Below are 18,543 nucleotides of genomic sequence, written 5' to 3' on the forward strand. Positions count from 1 at the left end.
GAAAATAAAGTCAGTGCATTACTTGTGTTCAATTAAATTAATTAAATAAATAGAATATTTAATAGAATTAACTGGACATATGATCTGATCATGAGTGTTTTATAATGGCCTTAATTAGTAATTGTGTTTATATATAATAATAGTGTTATTTTAAATCCTCTTATAAGCTACACATCACATATATTTTTACAATCTCAACAAACTTACACATGAAAATTAACCCAACCCATTTACAGTTACAACTAACCCCCCTTTAGCCTCCATCAGAACAAAAACGCTATATATATGTAAAGGCAGAGAAGGAAAGAGAGATCATCACAGTAAAAAGTTCTCCAAGATCTGTGAGCATTCTTCAAGAAGTTCCAGAGAGAAAGAGAGTGAAAATCTCGTGAGGGTTTCATGCAAAGAAAGAAAAATAGTGATAGTTAGAGAAGTGTAAATAAGCAAAACAGAGAGAAAATAAGAGGAGATCAGAGTTTAGAGGTTACCAGTCGACTGTGTGGCTTGGATCCTCATTGCTGTACCAGAAACTTTGAGATTATAGTGCAAATGACTGAGTCGCACCCCTGAGGCGAGCTCGACGAGGAAGTATCCATTTTTGGGCGAACCTCGATAACCCTCTGTGTTTGTTTTTCTTCTCTTTTGTTTTTCTTCTTATTCTCACTTGAATTTTCTGGGTTGTTTTCAATTTTTCTGGGCTGTTTAGTTTACTGGTTTTGAACCTGTGCCCTAGAAGTTTCTCTGGTTTTAGAGAGAAGAGTGCACCCGAAGAAGACATTGATTTCTTTCCTTTTTTTTTTTGAATAAATGAACTGACCCCCTTTTTTTAATTGACAGGCTTTATTACACAAAGGAAATAATAGGAGCATCGTGGCACTTTTAGAACCATTTGTTTTCTTGAGTTAAAAAGACAAGACTAACCATTTATGTGTTTAGTGTTTAAGTGAATTGGTGTAGGGTATTTTAGTAAAAGAAACCTACAGTGGTATCAGAGCCAGGTTTGGCTGGAAGTTTCAGTTCACTGAAGTAATCAAGAAAGCAAGAAAGACTGGAGGAAGTTGATCCTCCAGGGGCTGTATTCAATACAGAAGACTTTGTGGATATTCCACTGACTGATCAAGCTGAAATTTCATATTCTTTAACTAGTTTAATTTCAGATTTTTCTAACATGAGTAATATTAAAATTGACATTGATAAGTTTGATGGTTCTGGTGACTATAGGATTTGGAGAAGAAAGATAAGGTCACTGCTTGCACAACAGAAACTATTGAGGATTCTTGAAGATCCTATTGAATGGCCAGAAAATACATCAAAGATCCAACAAGAAGAATTTCTAGAAACTGCTACTGGGATTATAATTTTTAATCTGTCAGATGCTATTATCAGATTGGTAGACAAAGAAGAGACCCCTGCCAAGATTTGGAAGAAGCTTGAAGAGCAGTTTCAACAGAAGTCACTTACTAACAAGATATTCTTGAAGGAAAGGATTTTTGGTTATAAAATGAGTCATTCAAAGACATTGGATCAAAACCTAGATGAATTTCTAAGGATGCATATTGAGCTGGCTAACTCAGGAGAGAATGAGGCTCTAAGTGATGAAAATCAGGCTATCATTATTCTTAATTCCCTACCTGAATCCTATAGAGAGGTTAAGACTGCCATTAAATATGGCAGAATTGAAATTACATTGGAAGAGGTGATTTCAGCTCTAAAATCAAAGGACTTGGAGATGAAAAATGAGAGATTAGGGACATCAAATGGGGAATTAAATTTTAGTCAAAGAAAGCCTCAGCACAAGAAACCATATCATAATCACAATCGAGGCAGAAGTCAACACAGAGGACACTCAAAAAGGCCAAGCAATAACAGAAGCAGATCTAGTTCAAGAGGGCCATCTAATCCTAAAGGGTGTTTCCATTGTGGAAAGCTAGGGCATATGAAAAGGGACTGCTACATTTGGCAAAGAAAGAACAAGTTCAGATCAGATGGACAAGATTCTGAATCAAACAAGTCAGATTACCACTCATCTAAACACAAGACAGAACACCAAGCTGCAAATTTAAGTGAGGGATATGATAGTGGTGAAGTTTATGTAGCTGCTACAACATTCAGAGATGATTGGATCCTAGACTCAGGTTGTACTTTCCATATGACTAATTCTAAACAATTTTTAACTGATTACAGGGACTCATCAGGTGGAAAAGTCATTCTAGGCAACAATCAAACATGTCAAATTAAAGGATCAGGAACAGTAAGTTTCAGAATGTTTGATGGGGTCACTAGATCACTAACAGGTGTAAGGTACGTTCCTAACCTTGCTAGAAACCTAATTTCAATAAGTGTTCTAGATGACATGGGTATTGTAAGCAAAATTGAGGCAGGTACCATGAGGCTAAGTAAATGGGCCATGACCATCATAAAGGGACACAAGCATGAAGGTTTGTACTACTTACAAGGGGAACCAGTAACTCAGTGCAATAACACAACAGCTCAAGCAAATGAAGATCAAAAGGCTATACTGTGGCATAGGAGACTTGGGCATATCAGTGAAAAAGGGCTACAAATTCTGAGTAAGCAAAACCTGTTTGGTAAGGACAAAGTGAGTAGTGTTGACTTCTGTGAATCATGTATTCTTGGAAAGCATCATAGGCTAAAATTTAGCATTGGCACACACAAAACAAAAGAAATTTTAGAATATGTGCATTCAGATTTATGGGGTCCAGAAAAGTTTTCTACACATGGGGGTTGTTCTTACTTTATGTCTATAATAGATGACTATTCTAGGAAAGTATGGGTTTTTCTTCTCAAACATAAAAGTGAAGCTTTTCAAAAGTTTATACAGTGGAAAACACTTATAGAAAACCTCACAAACCACAAAGTTAAAACCCTAAGAACAAATAATGGCCTAGAATACTGTAATGACTAATTTGACTCATATTGTAGAGAAGTGGGTATCCAAAGGCACAGAACTGTTAGGTTAACCCCTCAGCAAAATGGTGTTGCTGAGAGAATGAATAGAACCATAATGAACAATGTAAGATGTTTATTACAACAATCAGGGTTAGCCAAAAGTTTTTGGGGGGAAGTTGTTATAACTGTTGCCTATTTAGTAAACAGGTGCCCATCTAGTGCAATAGAATGTAAAACCCCAGAGGAAATATGGTCAGGAAAGCCACCTAATCTGTCTAATCTTAGAGTATTTGGTTGTGCAGTTTATGCACACCAAACTGTGGGCAAGTTAGAGCCTAGGGCTTTAAAGTGTGTCTTCCTAGGGTACCCTGAGGGCACTAAAGGGTATCGGTTATGGGTTAAAGAAACTGCTGGTTTTAAAATTATCATTAGTAGAGATGTTATTTTCAAAGAAGATATTTTCCCATGTGTTACTAACTATGATTCTAGTGCAGATGCTTCTATGAACACTAACCATGCAGGAACTACCCTAAACTATCAAACAGAAGCTGGTTATTTAAGGACAACACAACCTGAACCCGATTTGGTTCAGGTGGAACAAGAACAAGAAGAAAGAGTGCAAGAGGAACCTGCCCAACCAGACCAGAATTTAGAGCAACATACAAGTCAGGTGGAACATACTGTAGAAGTGCAACAAGAACCAAGATCCCTATCAGACTATCAGTTAACAAGAGACAGTTCTAAAAGGGTTCCTAAACCCAACCAGAAATTCAGCTTTAATGCATGGGAAGAGGTTCTAGCTTATGCCTTTGTGAGTGTTATGGGTCTAGACAGAACTACAATAGACCTAATGAAGGGCTAGTTGAAATCAGAATTTGAAATGAAAGACCTGGGAGTGGCAACTAAGATCCTAGGAATTGGTATACAGAGAGATAGAGACAAAGGGGTTCTAATTCTGTCTCAAGATGACTACATAAGGAAAATTCTCAGCAAGTTCTCAATGAAGGCAGCAAAGACTACTAAACAGCCTATGACTAATCAATTCTACCTAAGTAAGGAACAGTGCCCTAAAACACAAGCTGAAATAGAAGCCATGAGTAAGGTGCCTTATTCTAATGCAGTAGGGTCAATTATGTATCTAATGGTATGTACTCGACCGGATCTAGCCTATGTTATAAGTATACTGAGTAAATACATGTCAAATCCAGGAAGGGAACACTGGGAGGCTATGAAGTGGGTATTCAGGTACTTACTTGGGACTACTGAGATTGGTCTTAAGTTTTCTAAGCAACAAAATTGTACACTAGTTGAGGGATACAGTGATGCAGACTATGCAGGTGACAAAGATAATAGGAAATCTACTTCTGCCAATTTCTTCCTAGTTGGAGGAAACTGTGTAAGTTGGAGAGTACAATTACAGCCAGTAGTGGCCCAATCCACAACAGAATCAGAGTATGTTGCAGTAACTGAAGCTATAAAAGAGGCTATCTGGATAAAAGGTCTTATGGAGGAGTTAAAGCTACTAAAGGAGAAACCTATTGTATACTCAGACAGTCAAAGTTGTATACACCTATGCAAGAACCCAGTGTTTCATGACAGAACCAAACATGTAGCTATCAAATATCACTTTATACGAGATCGGGTAACACAAGAGACAGTGAAAATCGAAAAAGTTCCTACAGAAGACAATCCAGCAGATATGGGCACTAAGATAGTAAACCTAACTAAGTTCAAACACTGCTTGAACTTATTAGGGATCAGTAATGGAGGATAACAGTGGCTCTATTCGAGTTAGGACCCTCAGGGATACTTAGCACTATGGCCAGTAGTCTTATAAGGGGATTTAGGTGGAATTTGTTATTTTAAATCCCCTTATAAGCTACACATCACATATATTTTTGCAATCTCAACAAACTTACAACAGAAAATTAACCCAACCCATTTATAGTTACAACTAACCCCCCTTTAGCCTCCATCAGAACAAAAATTCTATATATATGTAAAGGCAGAGAAGGAAAGAGAGATCATCACAGTAAAAAGTTCTCCAAGATCCGTGAGCATTCTTCAAGAAGTTCCAGAGAGAAAGAGAGTGAAAATCTCGTGAGGGTTTCATGCAAAGAAAGAAAAATAGTGATAGTTAGAGAAGTGTAAATAAGCAAAACAGAGAGAAAATAAGAGGAGATCAGAGTTTAGAGGTTACCAGTCGACTGTGTGGCTTGGATCCTCATTGCTGTACCAGAAACTTTGAGATTATAGTGTAGGATCTTAAAATTTAAATCTAGATGCATGCTTCCTATTATTTTTCCAAACACATAATAGAAACATAGAATAACACGACATACATATGAACATTAGATTCGTAAATTAACATAAACACAATGATGTAGAAACTTACGAATACGCAGCAGAACTGGAACAACTCCTTCCTTCAATCTCTCTAACCCTTGATTCCTTTCTGTAGCAGAGTATTATCAAGAGATTGAACAAGATCAGCAATACAGTATTCCTCACCAAGCCTTTGATCAACCTAGAACTAGTGTGGGCTAGTTCTCAACACATGAGATAGAGATCTTACAGAGAAGAAGAAGAGAGAGTAGCTAAGAAAGGATTAGAGTGTCTAGGTTTTCACTTACCCAAATCAACTGAGACTGACTTGCGAAAATCCTAGATATCATATTCCTTATATAGACAACTTAATGGGTTTTATTTAAATTTAAATTTAAATTTTGAATTAATTAAAATAATAAACAAAAAGATAAAAGCCTTGGGCTCCCACAAATGGACTTGGGCCCAATACTTTTATTTTGAATTTAAATCCCAATTGGGCCTAAATTCAAAACTTTTTATTTATTTATTTATTTATTTTAATTAAGTAACTAAATCCTTATTCAAATTAACTAATTATAATTTGAAACTTGATTTAATTTTTATTTATTTATATTGACACCAATTTATCAGTATTAATAAATTTACCCAAAGATTCTCTTTTATTCTCTAAATCTCATATCTCTATAAATTTTCCAAAATTGACCTAGTCAACTTTAAAAAAATCCTAATTGATAATTAAATCAATTAATTGAGACATTCTAGATGATTTACTCAAAGGTGATGCGGGGACCATGGATCCATGAAATCAAGCTCCAATAAGTTACTGTGAATTTATTTACGAATAATTTCACTACCTTATTAATTCCTCGTGACTCCACTATAGACTTGGAATTGAACTCTTGAATTCATAGAACATATTTTCCAAACCATAAATACGTTATCCATTGTTATAACCATTACAGTTAGTCAATCCTCTATCGATGACTTACTAACAAGCTGGGTGAAAATTACCGTTTTACCCCTCATCAATATTTTATCCTTAACTCCCACTAAGTTCCTTATAAATGATATTTCCGTGAACTTAATCACAGAAATGAGATCTCAATCATTTAACTTTTTGAACAAAGCAATTAAGGAAATCATCTTTTCACTTCTCATACAAAAGTTATAGATTTCATATCTATGAATAATACTCCCACTCAATTTCATTACTAAATCTCCAAGATGTAAGTATGGGCTAGATCGTAGGGTAAGCTGGTAACGACCAAGTCAAAAGATTTAAATAATATAATTAGCAGAATATTATCACTCAGAATTAAGATCGACTTAACATATGGTCAACATTGTGACATTGATTAGATTTGATAACAGCGATACTTATTTATCAATCAATAATCAATATCGGTCCTAGTCCGATGTAACTAAATACATCCGATCTTATCTACTTGGTCGATGCCTTGGACAAGACATCACACCCTAAATGTGTAAGTAGATCATATCGTAGATTGCCTAATCAGTGAAAATCCAATGCACTGATCTAATCTTAGGACTCGTTCTTTTGAACATATAATTACAACTATAATCCACTGTGACCTAGTCACTATAATTGTAACTATCCATATGTTCAGGATTTTATAAATGTTTGTATTATTTCAATAATCATGTAATAAAACAAGCAAGCAACACAGTTGTCAAACTAAATGATTTCTACTACTTTTATTGATAATATGAAATCGTGCTACATGTCCGACATGGTTTTATAAGGGCATAAAACCCAACATATAGTGCAAATGACTGAGTCTCACCCCTGAGGCGAGCTCGACGAGGAAGTAGCCATTTTTGGGCGAACCTCGATAACCCTGTGTGTTTGTTTTTCTTCTTATTCTCACTTGAATTTTCTGGGTTGTTTTCAATTTTTCTGGGCTGTTTAGTTTACTGGTTTTGAACCTGTGCCCTAGAAGTTTCTTTGGTTTTAGAGAGAAGAGTGCACCAGAAGAAGACATTGATTTCTTTCCTTTTTTTTTTTTGAATAAATGAACTGACCCCCTTTTTTTGATTGACAGGCTTTATTACACAAAGGAAATAAAAGGAGCACCGTGGCACTTTTAGAACCATTTGTTTTCTTGAGTTAAAAAGACAAGACTAACCATTTATGTGTTTAGTGTTTAAGTGAATTGGTGTAGGGTATTTCAGTAAAAGAAACCTACAAATAGGAATAAAAATCAGTTGAGAAAGTAAATTGTCAGTACATTTGATATATTTATTTAAAAAATAAATAAAAAAAATTAAGTTACATCTATTTAAATCATTATTTCATTAAAAATATCATTTTTTTAATTTTTTTTATTTTCATACTCCTATAAAAAAGTATTATTTTTTTCATATATGCATCTTATAATGTTTTTTTTTAATTAAATACATACATATATATATATATATATATCTTTTGGATATTCTATTATATATATATATGGATTTATAAAGAAAAAGAAACTAATATACAATAATATACCATTTATTGAGACTATGAAAATAAAAAAAAATAAGTAAATGATATTTTTAATGAAATAATTGATTTAAATAGATGTAACTTACTTTTTCTTTTTTCTTTTTTAAATAAATATTTCAAATCTATTTTAATGTCCTAACAATTTACTTTTTCAATAACTAACATATATAAATTAATAAAAAATATATCAAAACTTACAAAGAAAAAAAAAATTAGCAACTGTTAGAATTTTATTAGTAGGGGTGTGAAGTGATCGGGAATTTGGGATTGGTGATTTTTATTCTAATAATAGTAAGCCAAGTATAAGATATGAAATGTGGGACCGACTGACTGATTAATGTGAATAATGGCATTAGTGGGGAATGATGATTACGTGGCTAAAATTAAAATAAAATAAATAACATTATAGTTTTGATAATGATTATATATTGTTTTTTTAAGGTAATAATGATTAGATATTGATTGACAATAATGAATTGAGAAATAATTAGAGCCACAAAACAATGTGAGTGACTCAGCTAGCGTACCTAGTATCGTATTTGTATAATAGGAAATTCACAAAAATACCTAAGATACAATGTAAGCGATTTAGCCCACCTCTTAATTATATAATAAAGAAATTTATAAAAATATTTAAAATTTTAAAAAAATACTAAAAATATAAAATCTGTACAAATTTACAAAAATACGTAGAGCATAATTGTAAATATGAAAAAAAAATTATAAATAAAGTTTATTAATTTGTAACAATAATATTTTTTTTAACAAAAATTTACAAATTTGTAAGTGTATGTTACGATTTTATAAATAACATTTACAAACTAAATATAAAATTGTAACAGACAATTACATAAATATCATCCGTATTTTTATAATTTTTGTAAAATTCTATATTTTTAATTTTTTTTTTTAAATTTATATGTAATTCTTCTTTATATAACCTAATAATGTTTGACTGTCACACCATACTATTTTGTTTTTTAATAATTTGCGCCGAGGTTAGAACAAGAAACACAACTAATTAACATATTATATGTTTGTATATACATACAAGCAAGTTCATTCAAATATTTGATTTGAAAGAAAAAAATCATTAATCAAACATGCTACAAATTGGACTCTTGCAAAACGAATTTAACTTTATCTCGGATGACATTATTGTCCAAAGGGGGGAAAATAAATCTTAAATGAAAGGATTTCTACGCTAATCTGGCAGGTAATAATTTTGCCTTTAATGTTATTTAATTAAATGAATTACGGACTGTTATATATATAACGCAATATGTGTAAGGTAATTCTAAGAGCGGTGTGAACATCGAGATGTACACAAAAGGTGTGTTTGAAAATCTACACTGTGATTAAAATTTGCTGCAATTCGGATTAGTTATTTAATTTGAATTAGACAATAATGTTCTCATTTATACTGTCCAATTCTCATTACTCACATGTGAAATAAGTGTAATTATATAATTACTTATTAATTTTAAATTACATTTATTATATAATATTATCTGTCTAATGACTTACTATTTTACTAAATATAACAATAAAAATTACTATCTGTTTTACTAAATATGATAATAAAAATTGATAAGTAATTTAACATTTAAATATATTTTGTATTTTAAGATATAATGCAATTGTTCTTATAATTACTAATTTACTATAATACTACTACTAGTAGTAATTAGACTTAGTAATTATTCAATATTTTCCAAACAATATATAAATTATTTTTAAAAAAAATAATAATAATGCATTTACTTAACGTGTCCATAAAACTATTAAGTTTTCCGTTGTAACTAGTTCTTTATTTTTTTTTCCCGAAGGAGATTGAGTTAAAAAGCTTGAAAAAACGCCATGACCAAGAATCAAAGATTGAGACCGAGTTTTCTCTTTAGAACTGACATGAACTCCTCTTTCAGCTCTCTGGTACACGCACGCTCTCTCTCTCTCTCTCTCTCTCTCTCTCTCTCTCTCTATATATATATATATATATATATATGAACGAGAAGAAAATGATAGTTAAAAAATGGTTAATTATTTTCTCGGCTCCCAAACAAAAGATTATTAACATTTCTTAAACTGCGGTAATTTGATCTGACATAAAAGAGCTCGAGCTCGAGCTCGCTGGGGATAGGCGATGTTCTTTGTACGATGGTGACGATATTAAGTGGCGTTATTGAGGTTATGATATTCACCATCGCCGGCTGTTGCTTTGGTCTCCACCGTCCACGAAACTGCATCTCTTACAAAGTCAACGACGTCGTTCGTCTAGCAAACAACTCTCTCTGTTCGTCGTTTTTTTTTTTTTTTTTTGAGTTCCCCTGTTTATAAATCATTGTCTTTTATTGTGAAGGTTGTTGTTGATCTCAATCTTCATTAGTATATACACTTTTAATAAATTTTGGTTATGTAGTTAGTGTAAACGAAATCGAGGCCTTGCGTGAATTGTTCAACAAGTTAAGCAACTCGATCATTGAAGATGGCCTAATTCATAAGGTAAATTCAATTCTTACATAAAAGTACGTATTTTGATTTTATATTTCTAATAAGTACTTATGATTTTGGGATTTAATATGAAGGAAGAGCTTAGATTGGCGATTTTCAAAACTGCTGCAGGTGAAAATCTTTTTCTGGATAGAGTGAGTAAAATATAATTTTGTTTTCCTTTTTTCCCTGGAATAATAAGTGCCCATTTGATTTGATGGCAATTCAATTTGTTGAGTTACATATAATAGGTATTTGATGTTTTTGATAAGAAGAAAAATGGAGTCATTGAATTTGAGGAGTTTGTCCATGCACTTAGCATATTTCATCCTAGTGCCCCTCTAATGGACAAGATTGATTGTAAGTACACTACTTAGCAAGATTGATTATATATTTTTTTTCTTAATTTTACAGAATTCGGTGCTAATAAGAGCTCTTAATAGTATGGTCTATTTTCTTGCATGCAGTCGCATTTAGATTGTATGATTTGAGGCAAACTGGGTTTATCGAACGGGAAGAAGTAAGTGCCTTAACATGTATATATCCTTGTACTCATATTGATGGTGATTGGAATTTCAACCTTTTAGATGGGTTTGAAATCACTAACCAAAATGTTGTTTCTTAAATCTTTAATTGGTATTATTTAACAAGGTGAGGCAGATGGTAGAGGCCACATTGTTGGAATGTGATATGAAAGTATCAGAGGAAACTGTTGAGGCTATCGTTGACAAGGCAAGGATATATAATCCATATATATATCAAGACAAGACAGTTTGTTTTGCTTTTCCAACTAATCTTGTGGTGTTATTTTACACAATTGTAAGTTGTATTTGTGTGCTGCTCAGACATTTGCAGATATTGATGTTGATAATGATGGTAAAATAAACAAGGATGAATGGCAAGCTTTTGTTCTTGGGCAACCAAAACTCCTCAAGAACATGACACTCTATCAATTAAAGTGAGTTCTTCCTTCTCTGCCAATATCTATATTAACTACTAATGCCTAGCTTTAATGATATGAGCTATATATATATATATATGTAATGTTTTGATTTGATCTTCATGTGCCATAGAGATATTACCACCATGTTTCCAAGCTTCATCTTCAACACTGAAGTTGAAGACTGAAAAAGGGTAGTTAATTGGTTACTTCTATTCAAACAAGTACTGTCCACCACCACCTGCCACAGTGGGGTGGCCACTTGTGCCATTCTGAGATATTTGAAGCTGGGCAAAAAAAAAGTGGCATCATCACCTCTCAATTTTTTAATTTTTTTTTAAATTAAGCAACCGCAACTGATTTGTAAGCTGTCTTCGAAATGTAAATGTAAATATGAATATATATTAACATTGTGGATGTCATCATAATTTGAGTTATCAATTTCCTAGGGCTTTTCGTAGGAAATGTGTTCGACCAAGATGATCAAATGTCAGTTCATAAAAGCACTATTGCAAATTGATTAGTATTTATTTTTTATAAAAAAAAAAAAGAAATTGATTAGTATTTATTTTTTATAAAGAAGAAAATATGAAGGGTTAGGCTCATTCAATTCGATCCCATAATTAATAAAATTATTTAAAAGAAGTGTTAAAAGTTTCATTTGCACAAAATTGATAGCAAAGCTTAATAAATGTGAAGTGTTTTTTTTAATAATTTAAAGTATTAAAAAAATTATAGAACTTTACCTAGTTTAAAATCTGCCAGTCTTAGCTTATTAGGGCAGCCACAATGGAGTGGTTCATTGGATAGTCTATTGACTATTTTCTAACAAACACCTGAGCTTATTTTTTTTTAAATATTGGAGAGCTTTAAGCACCGTTGCAACATAACTTTTTTTTTATTATTGTATATATATAAATATAATTTTTGGGTGGTTTAACATTGAAGTATTTTTATGAAAAGAGTTATCGAAAATGACGTGGATGAGAGAGAATAAAAAATTATATTTTTGAATGATTTAAAAATGTTAAATAACTAATAGAGTAGTCATCATTGGAGTTGATCTTAGGCCAACTCCAATGGGTAAGGGTGGCTTAAATTGTCACATCAAAATTCAACCAATCAAATAAAAGAAAAAAAAATAAAAAATTTGAAGGCAACGTTGCCACTGCTGGGCAACGTTGCCAAACTTCAACTTCTCCACATCAGTTTTTTTTTTCTTCTTTGACCAATTCTGACAAGCACTAGGCAAAGCAACTCTCATTGGAATTGGCCTTATAAGCCCACTAAATGAGCTATGAGAAATAATAGTATTAGAATAATGGATATTTTCATTATTATACTTATGGTAATTATTTAACAGGACATGTATGAATACTTTTACTCTCAAAAAGAATATGGGATCATGTAATTTTTTTTATTCCAACAAGTTGAATTGATAAATCAAATGGGTCTTTCTTTTTTTGCTTGATTAAAAAAAAAACTTATTGAAAAATGTGATCATTAGATGGGGCTCAAATGAATGCAAATCATTGTACATGTCCACTAACCTTATCAAAAGTTGCTACTTGATAATATATATATATATAACAGTAATAATTCAAAAAGGAGCTCCTTTGGTGCCTTTTATTACATTTGTACATACAAGTAAAGCAATGGAAGGACAAAAAAGAATTAACTAAGACTATAGTGAACATAGGGATTTCAATTGAAAGATTCCCATTAAGAGTTGAACAAAGTTATCTATATGACTACATGATGCAGCAATCATTATAAAAGTCCAAATGGATGACACGTGCGCTTAGCTTCTGTGGGTGCCACCCACACGTGTGCACCATGGGATTTTTTGTCTTTTTATGTGGGCAGCTTTTATTTTTTGGTATATGAAGTTATCTAAAAGCTTTTTCTTTAATGGCCACAAAAGGCTTATAAAGGACCCCCTTTTCTTTTAACCCAAATGGGCAACCTTCTCTTCATTCTTACAGTAGGGAAGTTGACTATTGTATCCTCCTCAGCAACCCATCTGCAATTTTTTAACAATTAAAACTTTGTATGAAAATATATATATATATAATTGTAAAACACACTGCCAACTTACTAAAAACAAAGTGGTCAAGCAAGATCTCTTACAAATCCTATAAAGGCACAGTGCACTTGCAGGCCTTGTAAGATCGTTATTAATTAATTACAATAGGTTCATCCTATGCCTAGTTTGACCATGGAACATGGCATTCATTCTTTGTGTTATATATTTAATGAACTCTACAATAATTGGTGAGTTGGGGCTTGGAAAAAAAAACAAGAAGCTAATTAGCTTATTCTTAAATAAATATTAATTCTTTATAAACAGACAAATTGTCTTTTAGAGAAAGTTGGTCAAAGAAGGGGCTAATAGTAGGCACTAAAATCAGATTTGGTTTTATTTGGATGGTAAAAGTAAATGCTACTTGTAGCCACAAACTATAGCACCCAACCCAACAGAAATTGTGGAAAAATATCATAGCCATTAAGGGCATCAAATTACATTCGAGACATCTTATTAAACTATGAATGATTCAATCAATCGATCTCAAAGAATCATTAAACAAAATAGCATAGGGTTACTCAACTCAAACATAATATACAACAAGAAGAGACTAAAAGTCCAAATGTTAGGTAAGATGTCTTAAAAAATTGCTTTATTTCTCAATCTAGTGTTCAAAATTTGCTTACTAGTTTTGTGTCGTATGCGGTGGTGACCATGATCTTCTCACATGGGTACCCTCATAAAGGACCCAGTTGGATAAATGTTTGGAATATATGACACAGGTTATTACAAACGACTAATAACAAAAAAATCGTTGCAAGAATCTAATCCATAAATCATATATATCAAAATATATGATATGGTTTTTGATAAAATAAAAAGCATATAGTTTGGTACAAAAAGGTTGTATATTTTAGAAGAAACTGTTACTGGTTGCAAGAACATCGCAAAAGGTGTGATAACCTCTTTTGTCTTTCTTGTGAGACTTTTCTTATAGAAACTGAAAGGGACTTGGTTCAAATTTATCCAAAAAATGTGCAAATTTTTAATCAGAAATGGCACTCACTTGATGTTGAAATGGGAGATGTTGAAGGCTTATGTATGATGGACAAGTTTTGTTCTATAGTTTCATATAAATATTTATATATATCTAGAATATCTTTTTTATAATTATCATTATTATTCTAGTTATAAGATATGGTTTTTGAAAGCTAGTACCTAACAACGTATGTAGCAATTAAAAATCAAAACCAATAATTGAATGGACTGTCATAATAGTAATTGAAACTTACTAATATTAAAAGTGAAAATTACCCATTTGACCACCATAGTTAACTATATAAATTTATATTATTGAACGGCTTATATTCATTATTACCTGAATTGAGTGACAAAGTGATGTAGAAAGATGGAAGCTTCCAATCTAGCCAAGTCAATCCCAGGGCATAGCCTCTGGCCACCTCCAAATGGGGTGAAGTTACAATTGCTATTGTCTTTTTCCTGTGAATTTCAATAAAGGTTCAATGAGTTATTGAACTATTCTATGGTTAATTTTGAAAAGAGTTAATATTGAAATGTTTAACCCCACTTACCTGCCACCTCCATGGATTAAACTTGTACGGCCAGTCATAATTATTTTCATCAAGATGAACTGATCTAAAATATGCAAAAGCACACCATCCCTTCGGTATTAGATACCCTTTTATCTCAACATCTTTCATCGCTTTTCTCATCACACCAATGATAATGTTCCCTAACCTTAGTGTTTCTGTGATGACCTGTAATTTGAAAGAAAAAAAAATCAAAAGAAAAAGAAATCAAGCAAATTAGAAAAGCTATAGCTAGTTTTCTTTCTTTCTGAGTTGAGCTGAGCTGTTGTTTTCTTCTTGTTTGTCATTCTCAGTGGTAAAAAGAAAATATTACCGTTTGTGTAAATGGTAAAGATAAGTAGTCACTCCAACACAGTGGCTCCCCAAGCTGATCTTTGAGTCTTTTTAACTTTATGTTCTCCTCCTGAGATAAGATAAGATAAATAAAGCTATTGATTATATTAATATAACCTAAGCAAGTGCATAATACCTAGTCATTGAAACTAAGTCTTTTTTTTACTTCATTTTCTATATAAAAATCTTGTACTATAGATGTCATCCTCACGAGAATAACTGCTATAGGCTAATAGGTATAAATATTTATATATTGTGGACAAAACCTATGGCTGGCTACCTTATATTATTATATAGCATTTGCATTGTCACCTATTTCCAATGACAAGGCACAAATGAGGAGGAAACCACTTCAGAAACGACAAAACTAGACAGTAAAAGTGGTCAAAAAAAATGGACTCGAAAGTCACAAATTTCCAAAAAAGAGAGCCAGTAGTATTAGAAAAAAGTTGGCTGGCTAAACAGGATTAATGCAGCTTAATCAAATCAAGTCATTTTTTAATAAAAGAGCACTAAAGGAAAGGGTGATAATGATCATGAAATGAAGTAGGCATCTTTTCTAATACAAAGATAATAATAGTCTAAGTAGAATGATTATAATAATTTGATTTCTATAGCAATCCAATAAAGAAAAACAACAAACTAAGTGGTTCATACCAGTAACTGCTGCAGGGCAGCAGGACAATCTGAGAGATATTTCACTGCAAGAGTCAAAAGAACAGGAACTGAATCCTCTCCTGGGATCATCATATCTATAATGTTATCAGCTATTAGATCATCTGTTAATTGACCACTTGTGTCATTTAGAAGAACATCTATTACATCTCTTGGAGCCTCTTTGGTGATCATCCCACTACTACTTTTCCTGGCTTCTAAAATTTTCTTTACTTGCTTCACCATTTTTTTCTTTGCCTGAAAAGAGAAGAGGAAAAATATTTTGTATCAACATAGTTAGTGATCATGAAATAAGGCAAGATGTAAGTAGTAATAGATTAATAGTAACTAACTTACCTGTAATGATCTGTGAAGCCTAGTTCCAGGAATGTTTATTGGTAATGACATGAGGCCTGCAATGAATTCTTGAAATTGTTTTCTTAGAGACTCCATTTCCTCACCAGGATCCAAATTAATCAATGCCTTAACTAGTACTTGAAATGCAATCTGAGAGAGAGACCAAAAGGGGGTTTAGTCTTACATGTGTTATTAACTTTTAAAAAGTACCATTAAACATAATAATTGTGAATCTGTTTTGACAGACAATTATTCAAACAAACTTATTCTGAACCCCATAACAACTGGTTCACCTTTTCTATTTAGCAAATCATTTTCAAACCTAAGTAGAAGCCAGAGATGGGGTATTTCAAAAATCAATAATTATTACTTTCACTGTTTCACAGACAGATTCTTTATCCCCCAAACAAATAAATATTTATGAATATAAATAAATCACCCCCTAAAAATATCTTAACCACACAAAAAAGGCCAAAGGTTTAAACTTTAAAGATAGAAGGCATCTTTTGTTTTTTGCTGTGTCTACCTGAAACTCTTCCCAAAAAAACTAAACTCAGATGAACCAAGTAATAGTCTTTTTATTATTTTTCCTTTCTAAACTTCAAATATTAAAGAATGTCCTCACAACTCATTCCCCAAGATCAAGATGTGTGAGAAAGAGAGCTTACATTTTTGGTTTCATCCTGAATGTAGATGGGTCGGTCATGGCTCCAATTTGTCATAGATTCTTGGACATACTTGTACATGTCTCTGGTGATTTGAGCCTTGAGCTGTGGAGATTTAAAGAAGCCACCCACTAGTCCATGGATTCTCCTTTGCAAGCTTCCATTGATAAGCAAAATAGAAGACTTTCCCATCAACTCAGTCAGAGATTTTGGGTAAGAAGGCACAAAAACCTTTGCATCACTTTGCAGAATAAATTTACTCACTTCTGCATCTGTTGAAACTATAGCTGGACTTCCAAATATGTGGGACTTAAACACCTTGCCATACCTAACCAAAAAACAAGCACACTTGTTAATCCATGTACTTAAATTAAAATCATAACTAATCCCAACAAAGCAATTCCTATAATGATCTACTCCCATTGAAAAATCTAGAAAAATAAGCTCAAACAAAGGTATCAAAAGTAAATAATTAAATTAATAAATGCATATACTTTTGAAAAAGTAGAATCTATAAACCAATCTTAAGCATAATTATAGCTAACTAGCTGGTGAAAAGACTTGGCAACTAGAGTTATCAATGGCAAAGGAAACATGTAATGATAGGGATTAGTTGGAGAACAGAGTGGGATATGAATATGAAAGCATAAGATGTTTATTAAAGTATTTTCCTAAGTGGGTTTTGGGTTTTACATTAAATGGCACCATAACTTACATTCGACGACGTTTGTCCATGAAAGTCTCAGGGCGGTCAGAGTAAGCACAAGTCACAAACTCGATGGTTTCTCCAAGAAAAGGCCATCCCATAGAGCCTAATGGAAGTAGGCTTCTTCTGGGTTTTGATCCATTAAGTCTTCTAAACTTGTTCTTGTAGAAGATTATGCAGTACAACAAAACTGCTGTGATTAGCAAAATCCATAAATTGACCATTTTTGGACTTTTAGATTTTTCATGCAAAAGCACACGCTCTCACTCTCTCTCTCTCTCTCTCTCTTTTCTCTCTCTGTAATAAGCTGTACTATCTTTTGAACAGACTCAATCATAGTAGCAATGAGGACATTTTTTTTTGTTATAGGAGGAATGAATTAAAGTTGCATGTGTACAAGCACACGAGTGGTAAAGAGAGAGAAAGAAAGAGAGAGAAATGTTGGCCAAAGCTCTAATACAGAGTATGTAATGAGGAACTAGTTGAATATTTAAAGTTTATAAAGAAAGAGTTGTTTTTTAGTTTCTTATATAAGAAACTTAACCAAGTTTGGATCCGGGTCGAACCCGGGTTTATTCTTGGCCGACTTGAAATGAATATACTATAATTTCTTTCTGTTCAGACTTGTTTCTTACCAAACAAATGAATGACCCACTTGTCAGACTTTGGTAAACTTAGTAGCAAGGATCAAATTATACTTCAAATGACCAAAATATATATATATATAAACACATTGGAAAGAGAAGTTGTTTCAAAATGTGCATGATTGATCTTAGTTGTGGGACAGTGGATTTGGGTAGGCCCGATATTGGCTGAAGCAGCTGGAGGAGTCCCCTCGTGCATTCATGTGATACTTAATTAGTCCAGCCACACTCATCATCATCATCATCTTCATCATCATCACCATCATCTTCTCTATATAGCAGAACCTCTCATGTCATACTCAGCCCCATCCTTTGTGATTTTATATACATGGTAGAGGCTGCATGTGCACTCCCTCTCCTTTTGCCAAAAC

At 32.6% G+C, this 18,543-nt stretch overlaps 2 protein-coding genes across 2 annotated transcripts; one reads left to right on the top strand and one right to left on the bottom strand.

The window, feature by feature from the left end:
* The first annotated feature begins 9,584 nt into the window (after nucleotides 1-9,584).
* Nucleotides 9,585-11,664, top strand: LOC133794457 (calcineurin B-like protein 10). The gene is made up of 9 exons (XM_062231685.1): nucleotides 9,585-9,679; nucleotides 9,860-10,040; nucleotides 10,167-10,249; nucleotides 10,333-10,392; nucleotides 10,489-10,597; nucleotides 10,705-10,757; nucleotides 10,889-10,969; nucleotides 11,083-11,195; nucleotides 11,311-11,664. Exons 1-9 carry the CDS (start codon nucleotides 9,608-9,610, stop codon nucleotides 11,363-11,365), a joined length of 807 nt encoding a protein of 268 aa, XP_062087669.1. The 5' UTR covers nucleotides 9,585-9,607; the 3' UTR covers nucleotides 11,366-11,664.
* Nucleotides 11,665-12,776: 1,112 nt separating this feature from the next.
* On the bottom strand, nucleotides 12,777-18,229 carry LOC133794456 (3-epi-6-deoxocathasterone 23-monooxygenase CYP90D1). The gene is made up of 8 exons (XM_062231684.1): nucleotides 17,538-18,229; nucleotides 16,826-17,150; nucleotides 16,158-16,307; nucleotides 15,804-16,058; nucleotides 15,127-15,216; nucleotides 14,796-14,981; nucleotides 14,582-14,703; nucleotides 12,777-13,200 (listed from the first exon to the last, which is right to left on the bottom strand). Exons 1-8 carry the CDS (start codon nucleotides 17,750-17,752, stop codon nucleotides 13,104-13,106), a joined length of 1,440 nt encoding a protein of 479 aa, XP_062087668.1. The 5' UTR covers nucleotides 17,753-18,229; the 3' UTR covers nucleotides 12,777-13,103.
* Nucleotides 18,230-18,543: the final 314 nt, after the last annotated feature.

The sequence above is a fragment of the Humulus lupulus genome, chromosome 8 (assembly GCF_963169125.1).
Source record: "Humulus lupulus chromosome 8, drHumLupu1.1, whole genome shotgun sequence".
NCBI lineage: Eukaryota > Viridiplantae > Streptophyta > Magnoliopsida > Rosales > Cannabaceae > Humulus > Humulus lupulus.

Bases quoted from the DNA above. Each gene is read 5' to 3' on its own strand.
- LOC133794457 (XM_062231685.1), top strand. From the start codon at position 9,608: ATGACCAAGAATCAAAGATTGAGACCGAGTTTTCTCTTTAGAACTGAC. The intron at 10,393-10,488 runs GTGAGTAAAATA...TACATATAATAG, and splicing joins AAAATCTTTTTCTGGATAGA to GTATTTGATGTTTTTGATAA. The intron at 10,598-10,704 runs GTAAGTACACTA...TCTTGCATGCAG, and splicing joins TCTAATGGACAAGATTGATT to TCGCATTTAGATTGTATGAT.
- LOC133794456 (XM_062231684.1), bottom strand. From the start codon at position 17,752: ATGGTCAATTTATGGATTTTGCTAATCACAGCAGTTTTGTTGTACTGC. The intron at 17,151-17,537 runs GTAAGTTATGGT...TTTTTTGGTTAG, and splicing joins ATGGACAAACGTCGTCGAAT to GTATGGCAAGGTGTTTAAGT. The intron at 14,982-15,126 runs GTAATATTTTCT...TTCAAATTACAG, and splicing joins CTTTACCATTTACACAAACG to GTCATCACAGAAACACTAAG.